This window comes from Etheostoma cragini, chromosome 16, assembly GCF_013103735.1.
Source record: "Etheostoma cragini isolate CJK2018 chromosome 16, CSU_Ecrag_1.0, whole genome shotgun sequence".
Taxonomy (NCBI): Eukaryota; Metazoa; Chordata; class Actinopteri; order Perciformes; family Percidae; genus Etheostoma; species Etheostoma cragini.
Window position 1 is genome coordinate 5124217 of NC_048422.1, and position 11425 is coordinate 5135641.

Below are 11425 nucleotides of genomic sequence, written 5' to 3' on the forward strand. Positions count from 1 at the left end.
TGTGTGTGTGTGTGTGTGTGTGTGTGTGTGTGTGTGTGTGTGTGTGTGTGTGTGTGTGATTTGTGGGGCTGGGCACCTTTTTAACTATAAGATCTTAAAATGAACACCTTAAATTTGAAGATTATTTTGACATATCCTGCTGCTAATTGTATTTTAAGATTATTGATGAGATCTTCAGAAGCAGTGCATTTCTACTGTAGTTTATTGCAAGTTAACACTAAATGCATTTCCGTTGTTTGGTGAAGTCATTGCAAACTGACTAGTTGTGGGCTGCCCTCAAATATCCTGGCATGGCTGAAGAATTTTTGTTGCCTCTCTGTTGCAGACAAACGGCTTCACAGTTAGCAGGGCAGAGGATTGGAGTTTTCTCCTACGGTTCGGGATTTGCTGCAACTCTGTATTCTCTCAGAGTCACACAGGACCATACACCTGGTAAGTCAGCCGTGGTTCAGTTCTGTGATGTGGATGGCTTAAGAACGTATAGAAACAAATGGTAGTGTGTTCTTCCATGTGATTTTGTTGTTGTTGACTGTTTTTTATGTTTTTTTTCAGGATCTGGTCTGGACAAACTTGTGTCCAGTCTGAGTGACCTGAAGGTCCGACTGGACTCGAGGCAGAAGGTCTCGCCTGCTGTCTTTTCCGAGAACATGAAGCTGAGAGAGGATACACACCACTTAGGTATGACCCTGCTTCCAATGTCTGATTCTCATGGATCAAATTGGTTATTTACAGTGGCAATCACAAGTCTCTCAGGCAGTAATGCTCTTAAAAAAAACATTTTAAGTAGAATTGGAGTCTTAAGCAGGAACCTCATTTAGGATTTTAGTGACCTGAAGTAGCCTGCCTCTTTCACTCCTTCAACTACCTTCTTGTTGGCGTGGCGACGTTTCTACATATTCCGAAACCTTTTGATACCCAAGTCTTTAATCATCCGAAATATAGGATTTTCTGGGCATGCATCTTGATCACAGCCTTGCAAACTCTTTGTCTGGTTGGTTTGTACAACAACCATAGCACCACACCGAACTGACCGTAAGCCGTAAACCGTCACATACTGCAGTAGGGGTGTGCAATATATCAATATTGCATCGACATTGATATGTGAGGCTAGATGTTGTCTCAAAGTTTGGATAACGTGATATGACACAAGTGTTGTCTTTTCCTGGTTTTAAAGGCTGCATTACAGTGAAGTGATGTATTTTTTGGAACTTACCAGACTGGTCTAGCTGTTCTAATATTTGCCTTTACCCACTTAACATTGTATCCATATTGTTTGTAATTATTTATCGAAACTGCCATAATGGTAAATTTTTGTGAATTGGTCAATAATATTGTGATAATTGATTTTCGCCGTATTCCCTAGCTCTAAACTGCTGTAAAAACCCTGATTGAGACCTATATTCCAAATGGGCTGTATACATATCCAAAGAATGCTGCCAAAACTGAAATAATACCAGAATATCCCACTTCTTGGTCAAAAATGCTTTATTTGTAAAACAGTGTTATTTGGAATAGCCAAATGAACATGCTGTTTACATGACCCGTATCAAATTCAGAATATTGTCATACTCGGAATAGTGGAATATTAGTGTGCGTTTTCAATATACTTGGTGTAGTATTACGGTAGATATGAGATGGTGTTGGCACTCACTAAGTTAATCTCACAAGCAGAATTTGATTCGATATTTAAAATCCTTCATCTCTGACTGCTTACTTGCTCTAATCGCACAGCCAACTACGTTCCTCGAGGCTCAGTGGAGGATCTGTTTCCAGGGACATGGTACCTGACACGAGTGGATGACAAACACCGCAGGGAGTACGCACGAAGACCTGTGCACGATGACCTAACAGCAGAGCCAGAACTTGTTTGCTCCAGCACTGCGCCAGAGGTACAGGATGAATGAACTTTGCTATGTGTTTTATACTATTATTATAGTCCTTTTTTAAGTAAAACACACAGTGACAGGTTCAAGGTGTAAGATGGATACCAGACAACACCCAAGAACAAGTTCAGGTCTATGATAATGTGCACAGTGCCATTCAAACGCTAAGCCTCTGTCATGATTAGCAGGTCAGTGTGTAGCCAATAATGCATCCCCTGCTTTATTGGAGAAGACTTGAAAGTAGCGATTAAAACCATAAACTCATTATGAAAACATTTATTCAAGTAATAAATCAAGTTACAAATTTCTCCACGGACTTCTATGGAAACAGACTTCTTTTTGCAACCAGTGGAGTCAGCCCCTGCTGGAAATTGGATTGAATGCAGGTTTAAGACCCTTCTGAATTGGCTTCACTTTTTAGGTCCAAAGTTGCTGCTTGTGTCCTGCTCATGTGATTAGTGTTGTGAAAATGTATGTTTAACAACAGAAGAGCAGATAAGAAACATAGCTGAGGTGCCTTGTTAACAACCAGTTAATTGTATGATGTTTACGGTCTGCTTTCTGCCTTCAGCACATCCCCAGTCCAGTCAAGAAGATGCCTCGCATCCCCGCAGCCAGCGCTGGCCCCGACGCTGCCGTCAGCAACTGAGAGCACTCCCTTACCTCTGAGAGGTATCAACATCACACAGTTTGAAAACTGTAACAACTAGACAATACTAGAGGTCAGAAGGCTAGCAAGAGATAACAGCGTCGCTTCCAAAATCATTTTACATTAAACTTATTTAGGTTAGAGAAGTGTGTCACTGAAGTGTTCAGTGGAGGCCTGTGGACGGATGTAGACACTCCTGAACTGCCAGTACCTTGCCCATCATCCACATGTAATGTGACCGTAAATTTCATATTCCTCTAGTCTACAGTCTCTTTTGATCACACTAAGTATTTGTTTTAGCAATATTTTATTTTAATGTTCACATTTGTACATTATTTTTTCTATTTGTGCAAAATGGACAGTTTGTATTTGGGAGAACCACAGGTAGATGTTTGCATGGAGTGTTGCTGATATTGAGTTCAGTACACAGACTTCCCTCCTGGCAGCTGGCAGCCGGTGGCAGGAAGAGGAAATGGACATAATTAATGTGGCTGCGGGCCTCGGGGTGATTAAAAGAGCAAAGGGACGTGGGCCTCCACTGTGTTAATGTCTTCAAAATAGTGCAGCAGTTTGCGTTCAATACCTCAATTTCCTTGGAAAAGATGCGGCCAGTTCCCTCCAGGACATTGCAGGTTCATCATGTAATCCTGTGACCATACATCAGGAACACTTAGACTCAAAGTGATGCTCCACCCAGAGGGCTTCAGAGTCCTCCCTCAGCCTGCACACAGTGGGTGGAGTCTCACCTTAAACTGCTAATGACTTCTGTAGCTTAGCTAACAAACTGTAGTCAACATGTTAACCTGGTAGGAAACACTGTCTCTCACACACACACACACACAGACACACGTACACTGTCAACTGCCTCGCGCTTGGTGATGATGCTCAATCAGAAGACTATTTCTGTTCCGTGTTAAACCGAATCTGTTCTGGATAACACCAGTCATTTTTGTTTCTCCATTTGTCTTTTATTGCCATGAAACATCTAAAGCCACTGAGTGATTTGGTACAGTGCTGCCGCTCTACATCAGGTTTACTTCCAGTCATACTCTGATTGTTTTAAAGACTATTAAGAAAGCGCGTGAGGACATGCACTACAGACATGTGTTATAAAATAATTTAACATTTTTTTTCTTTTTTTAATGAAACAGATTGATTGTCAGTTAATATTTAATGAGGGATCATTTTAATAATTTATCAAGCAATGGTGCTCTGTTTTTTTTTTAAAAGAAAGAAGAAAATAGCCTTTGTAGACTAGATGATTGATAAGATTGGATTTGATTATTAATTGCAGCCCATTCTTCTTTTTCAAACCACTTTGCAACACCACAATAACATCTATAGTAACATGTGCACTAACCGTTGATCATAACGCAGAAAGAATACCCAGAGCAACCGGTAACTTTGTTGTCAACACACAACATTATGGACGCTGTATTCATGCTGCTGCGGGTCTGAGCTCTTTAGAGCCGCAGGGATTAATTGGGTGTTTATTTTGATTGTCAACTATTAAAATTGTTATTTTTATAATCGATTCATGCGTTTAAGTCCCTTTTTTAAGAAAGGGGAAATAAGTCTAAATTCTCTGATTCCAGTTTGTTAAATGTAATTATTTTTTAATTTCTTCTCTCCTCTGTGGCACTACACTGAATATCTTTGAGTTGGGGAGAAAACAAAACATTTGAGGACGTTATCTTGGGCTTCTTGGCAAAAACTGATCCACTTTTTCTTACATTTTAGAGACCAAACAACAAATTGACAGATTAATTGACAATCGAATTACTCCTTAGTTAACTTGCAGCCCTACTCTTGGAATGGAAATGGGGATCAGCAATAGAGTACGGCCAACATCAGTGGGTCTAAACTCTTCTAAACTAATGACAACTAGAACAAAAACATTACTCTGGTGTCATCCTTAATAGTGCAATCAGCATTATAGTAGTGTGACCGTACAACAGCCAGAAAAATACAATAAAATATAAGTATCAGTCAAACGTTTGGATAAGGAAAGATGCAGCCCTTCAATAACACAGTGTCTAACCCACTAAAGTTTACACTGCAAATATTTGCATCTGCTGAGTACAGTAGCCTCAAGCAGCAGCAGCACTTTATTAGGTCCACCAAGCTAAAAGCAACCCAGTCTAATACAGCATCCCTGCAATAAATCCTACCTCCATTAGGTTCTAATCACTTTGAGTGGTGTTGAGTGCGGCTGTTGAACTTGTTTTGCTGGAGGTGTTTCTAACATATTTTTCACGCCATTTATAATAATGAGGGCAGATTTAATATTAAACAGCTCTTTGTGTAATGCGGAATCACCATGACAACGAATGTTTCCACACAAACTGAACTTAAGAACCTGCACTGGAAACCAAGTGTGAATATGACCTGTGGCAAACTGACAGATGCTGAGCAAGGCAGCTTAGGTCCCTCACTTTTCCTCCAAATATAATGCGACGTGGCTCCAGTTTCACAGACTCTACACGGAGTGCCAAGTTGGGTGGTTGAGGGACCAGAGAGTCTGGGTTATACAAGCAAATACACAGAGCCAAACTGGTTCTGGCTCATCTAAAGCTTGAATGCAGAACGATCCAATGATTTAGAGTAATAAGAATATTACAGACCTTAAAGCGCATACAATGTATCGGACGGTTATGCATTATGAGTTGTTTGTGAAACCATATTGGGGGCCAGGGATTGCTACACTTAGACTGGTGTCTCTCCTCATAACACCCAACTGCCACACATTCATATAAACAAGTGTCACGTTAAAAAAACAACTGCTGTGAATATGTACTGCAGTGTTCCAGTGGTGTCTTTTTTTGTCAGTTTCATTCAAATAGCTGAAATGTAACTTGTTAATTCATACTGAAGCCTTAATGTCAAAGGGCTTTGTTTCATGTGGTTGTAGGTTGGGACTTAAATGCAACACTCAAGACTGAACAGCTTCAAATCTTGAGTCAGCAAATTTTTGTTTTGTTCTGTTTGATCTCAAGTTGTTTTTTTTTCTTTTCCTGTAAACCATTGACATTGATTTGACAATAGTTGCTCTCAGCAACATGGAATCGAATGTTGAAACGGATCAAACAAAGGCAGAAAACATCGGCCTTAAATTAGCAGCAGGGGTCTGTTCCTGGTCCTGTGGATGCTCGGACTGGCTCAGAGACTTGAGACATTTGATGTCAATGTGACTAGGTTCTTGAGAGGCCTTACTCTAAGCATGTATGAACTGTAAACAGACAAAGTTTTACGTCTAATAATGTACAGATATTCTTTTAAATTGTACAGTCAGAGTTTGGTTCCTCTTCAGGCTGACCCCAGCCACACCAACACATGCTTGTCTGGTGGCTGCCTCAGAGGTCACATGATCTTCAACCATGTTGATTATACAGGTACAAATTTACGATTATTTATCTTGTATAGATATAAATGAATGGATGTCTTATCAGATACATTTTATCCAGACAGTGTGTAGATTCAAATGTGTAAATTCAGAATAAATGGATATCAACATGTGCGGTTTGTGTGTGATTCTTCTTTTTTTTTCCACAAACAATCATAACAAAAACCCTAAAATGATTTGTGGATTTCTCCCTTTCATGTCTTTTGGAGTTTTTTCTGGCTTTAAAGTAATTGATATGCATTTGTTTTTCAACTTAATATTAATGATGAGACACATAGTGTACAGAATGTGACCACACAAATTACCCCCATTCCTTTCAATGGTAACATAAAAACAATTATCCAGAAGATTATGAAGGAAATCATAAAAAAAAATAATGGAAAGAAAGAATACTGTTACTGTGATATTATGCAGAAGATATTTCTAAAATAATACTAAAATCAATGCGTGGTTTCCTCGCATCCAGTGTTTAATTTCGTGCACTTCCTATTTATTTCCAAACTCACTGTCTGTCTTTACTGCAGGTCACTTATCTTCCGGTTTTTGACTTGCTTCTCTGTCATGTTTGATCGCCCGTGGGGATTACACATGCGTCCAACTGTCTTCCCGCTTCAAGCCTACCCACCTTTTCTCCCTGTGTTGTGAATTTGTCATGTACTTCCATGTCTTGCGCTTGTTGCTAGCGTAGGCTATGTTTCAGTGAGTGAGTTTTGTCAGTGGTCATCAAGGTTTTGATGTAGCCCCGACCCACATGTGATTTTAACTGTAGGCAACACACAGTTCAGTTGCGCCTTAAAAAGGCTGTGCTCAGTGTTGAGTTCCCGTGACATGATGTTTACAGTCTGTGCATAAGGCCCTAACACACTTTCTCTGCAAAAATGAAGATGCGCAGCGGGATTTCGAGTCTGTGCAACTTCAGGTAATTCAAATGGAGGCTCTGCAATAGGCACGGTGCATCAGATGTGTGGCGCTTGTGCTCCAAGTATTTCTATTGTGTTTTTCGTTTCTAGAGCAGTGTAAAGCTGCTTCCCTAAATGTTGTCTCATTCAGAGACCAGACATTTCCCAGTTAGCCTGGCTCAATTTAGCTTTGACTCACTTGCATGAAAGCTGGTGCACTGGACAGCCAGGATTTATTAATCCTGCCTTTTTCTGTTCACTTAGCTGTGCTTTTACCTGACTGTCATCAGCCTGCATTAAAATGCTACAGGTGCATATTGCTGTTCAGTTAACTGCTGCTATTATTTAAACTTGTGACCACTATTTTTTTTTAAATAATTATTCATGTGACATTAGTTTGAGTTTCAAGACACTTGTCAAATAATAGATTTTAGAGTACAATTTGAGTTTTTCTTACATATGTCCATGTATACGAGGGAGCAAAGCTTATATGTAAACACGTGAGAAAGTGTGGCAGATAATAGCAGACCGACTGGATGATAGTCGACACAGTTACGAACTACTGCTCTTAACTGAAACCCACTTAATGAGTCACTTGTCATTTGCAAAAACAAGCCGTTGTACACTTTGCATTACAAGCGAGCAGTGGATATTAATGACTTATATTTTAGCCCAGGGAGAAACGGAGAGCTAGTTATGCATAATATTCTAGCATTGTAGAAAATTGATCTTCATGGTAAATTTCCTGAGTAACATTATCGTCTGCTTATTTTAAAGGTAAAGAGTAATCTTTAAAAAAAAAAAGTAGTGTGCAAGGTCCGAAATAAACACTTTGCTGTCGCCAAACGTGGGGTCAATCTATCACACAAACGCATGAACACTGGCGCACCCACCAGCCACCGCCTTCTGTTTACTGATAGCTAGTGTTTACCTTCGCCTAGTTAGGTAGTACTTACTACTAACTTGTAGAAAAGCAACATGCAACTGCCTTTCACTTGGTTAAATCCAAACAATAGTGCATCCAAAGTTAAGTCCCTCAACGCATAACATGTAAGACACAAAAACAGAAAAAACAGTGGCACAAAAGGGAAGGCGGGAGGAGGGGGGGGGCCGGCATCATAGGCAGACTCAAGGTAGGTCTGTGATCAAGATTTGACACGGGGCACGTGTTTGTTTGTGTCTACACAAACAAAGGACATAAAAAGAACAAAATGGCAAGGACATAGGAAAGGAGACTAACCAATAACTAACCAATGCAGCGTAGGCTATGTTAAACAAGACATATGTCATTAAAAACAGTCTCTGTAATCACATCAGACAACAATGCATTAAAACTAGGACACCTCAAGAGATTAAGACAAACTAAGAGTCTTTATCCACGGCGTAGAAGACTGGGCGCAGCCCACCCCACGTGATCCTTAGGATCCTTAGTGGAGGATCTTGAGTGTTGCCGGGTAAAGCAGGAAAAAATCCAGACGCTTGACGCGTGCTGGAACCATGGTTTGGTAGAAGGTTTGGCACTGCTTGACCGTGAAGTTGCTGTAGTCCGGGGTAAAGCGAATCTTTCTGCCCCCGACCATGTGAGCAGATTTCTGTGCAGCCTGTAGGATCGCCTGTCTGGTTGTGTAGCAGAGCACGATGAAAATCAACCTGCAATTAGTAGTGGTGTTCTTCTTTGGGCTGCCACTGTAGATTTTGGGAGCTGTACATCTGTTCATCTGCCCGTTTCGGGAGTCACTTCGGCAGGGAACACGAGCATCAATCAAAACCATATTTTAACTCTTTCTCAGGCTGCTTTAAAAACAAAACCTCCGAATTAGCCAGACTCATTTCACCTCAGGGTGATAGTACACCAACCCCAGAGTGTCACTTGGGTAATCTCGGACCATTTTGATGTAGGATTTTAAAATGAAATTCCACAGGAAACCTTATTTGGCCATTTAGGGCCAGTGCTAAGGTAAAATCAGTTTTTTGTTTGAGCTGGGTTTTCTCAATAATCCCACAGTAGATATGTACATGTTGGGCATCCGTTGGAACGTGAAGAGCTGTAGTTTTTGAATCAGCTGAAATTCAATGGGAGACCATATTTTACCATTTGGGGGCAGGGCACAGTCAGGAACTTTAGCAACACAAATGTCAAAATCTAGATTTTTTTAGCTGAATTTTCTCCATAATTTCACAGTAGATATAGATGTGTTGGCCATACTTAGAGAGGTGAGTAGCTGTAGAATGCGATTCAGGTGACAAATTCAACGGGAACCCATATTTGGCCATTTGGAGGCAATGCAAATTCAGCAACTTTAGCATTAGAATTGTCCAAATCTAGATATACTGTATTTAACTGGATTTTTCCCATAATTCCAGTTGTGTTCAAAACAACAGCAGTCCAACATCATTAAACCTCATAAATCATATTTTTTGGTAGAAGTCCTGTTTCCACATGGCAAATAATTTACTAGTAAATGTTGTAGAGTCATAGAAAACCAACAGACCCAACAGTCATGCGGCACATTCTGTGGAATCGAATCTGTAATTGAAAGGGCATGTTCAAAATAATATCAGTGTTTAGTTATTGAGGTGATTAATTCTGTGAAGAAACAGGTGTCAGTTATGGCCCATATTTAAGGAAGGAAGGAGGCAAATGTTGAGCATGCTGGTTATAGTGCATTTCACACTGAAACACTCAGCTAAAAGGCTCGTTCCAGACATTGCTCTGAGGAACAGTGATTAAAAAGTTGATTGGAGAGGAGAAAACATATTAAGAAGTGCAGAAAATGATAGGCTGCTCAGCCAAGATGATTTCAAATGCCTTGAAATGGCATCCAAAGCCTGAACAAAGTCAACTACCATTCAAATGGATAAGAAGAAGAATAGACTAAATGGCAAAGAATCAACCAATGATCAGCTCCAGGAAAAATGTTTCTGTAAAGGTAGAACACAAACCTGATTAATGTTGGTCATGTTTTGATTTGGAATTGAATATGCGGTGTTCCCAATGCATAGATATTATGGAATTAAAAGCTATTCTAAAGATTTTCAGCATTATTCACTTTTTTAACACACTGCTATTATTCTGAACAAAACTTAAGGATTTAAAAAAAAATACAGGCTTTAATATACTTAGAGAAACATTTCAAATCTTTTCCAGGCTGATTGGGAATAAAACCTGAAATCTCCTGTTAAGACAGACTTAATTTTTCTCATATTTTTGGCCTCCATTTCCATTAGTCGCTTTTCCATTTTTGTCTCCTTTTCGGGTGTTTGTGTCACTTTGAACATGCTGTCTCAGACCCTAACCCACTCTAACCCTGACCTGACCTCCAGATGTCCAAGTCAACAGATGAGAATCCTTGTCAAGTGTCTCATTTTGTTTTCCAGAAGATTTCTATGTAGCTTTTTTTTTTTTCTTTTCCCTTATCCACGCTACCAGCAGAGGACTTGATTTGCAAACATTCATCCAGACAATAATCCACACATGTTCTAGTTGCAGCACGTTGACAAGATTAAGTGGAAGATCCTGAACCCTGGTGCAATGGTTCCCGCACATTGTGCACAGTCCTAAACAGCTTTTTGAGTGCAGGAGAGGAAGGAAACCTGAAAGCTTCTTCAGAGTCCTCCCCTAATGTTGGAGCCAACATTAGGATTTAGATAATAACTTTGATTTTAGTAATTGGTGCATAAATATATTGAAATTGAGAGTCAAGCTAGAGTCATTATAGTATGTAATGTTATGGTTATGTGCTTATGTAACGTGTGTGTGTGTGTGTGTGTGTGTGTGTGTGTGTGTGTGTGTGTGTGTCATATAGGGGCGTTGTGTTAATTGGTCCCAGTATGTGGCGTTTTGTCAAACCTATTTGACAATCAGCTGATTGATCAGTAATTGCATTAATTGGTATATAAGAGCTGAGTCATTCTGTTTTTGTTCTCTGGTTTGGAGCCGATGAGTAATTGTGAATTTAAGTTAATATATACTTACATATTTTATACAGCAAAACAAATAAAAAACAAAATTGTATGTATGTGATTGAAGGTTGTAGGTTCAAACCAGGATTGAATTCTAACTTCTAAAACCCAAAACAATGAAATCATATATGATATGAAAGGTACCCATGATTTTAAATGAATTAAATACAGAAATATGACTTCAGAAATGATGACTTTGTATTTTTTATTTTGTTCCATTTTTTTGAATGGAAACTATATTTATGGCACATCCTGTACAGACTTTTCAACCTGCTATACTATAACTTTACAGGGCTGCCAACTTTTCCCCAAACCTTGGAGTGAGATTTTGGGGGGCAACCGATATTTTGCCGCTTACAAAGCAATTTCTTTGGGTCTTTACCCTTTAGGGTTTAAATTGGGATTTGTTATTTTTTGGGGGGATGGGGCTGGGTCATTCTTACCAAATGGTGCCATTTGTGTCCCCATGAAATAATCAAGAATAAGTTGTGAAAAAATGGGTGGATACACATTTTTTCAAGCTTTCTAACTAAAGGAAAGCCTTCCTAAGTACATAAAACAAGGTTTATGCCTCAGGGTTTATTAACTCTAAAGTAATTACTCTGACTGTAGTGCAAGCACTCAAAAA

At 39.5% G+C, this 11425-nt stretch overlaps 1 protein-coding gene and 1 long non-coding RNA gene across 3 annotated transcripts in view; one reads left to right on the top strand and one right to left on the bottom strand.

Annotated features, from left to right (window-relative positions):
- The window catches only part of hmgcs1 (3-hydroxy-3-methylglutaryl-CoA synthase 1 (soluble)), a 17843-nt gene extending 13439 nt beyond the window's left edge, over positions 1–4404 (top strand). For both annotated transcript variants that reach the window (XM_034896342.1, XM_034896343.1), the window contains exons 7-10: positions 326–432; positions 553–678; positions 1732–1889; positions 2455–4404. In XM_034896342.1, coding sequence (XP_034752233.1) covers positions 326–432; positions 553–678; positions 1732–1889; positions 2455–2532 — 469 coding nt within the window. In that variant the 3' untranslated portion in view covers positions 2533–4404. The remainder of the gene's footprint in view (positions 1–325; positions 433–552; positions 679–1731; positions 1890–2454) is intronic.
- Positions 850–11425, bottom strand: part of LOC117959291 — a 12869-nt gene continuing 2293 nt past the window's right edge. Inside the window, exons 2-3 of the long non-coding RNA XR_004659910.1 lie at positions 11068–11070; positions 850–1231 (exon numbers count right to left, since the gene is read on the bottom strand). This is a non-coding gene — a long non-coding RNA (uncharacterized LOC117959291). The remainder of the gene's footprint in view (positions 1232–11067; positions 11071–11425) is intronic.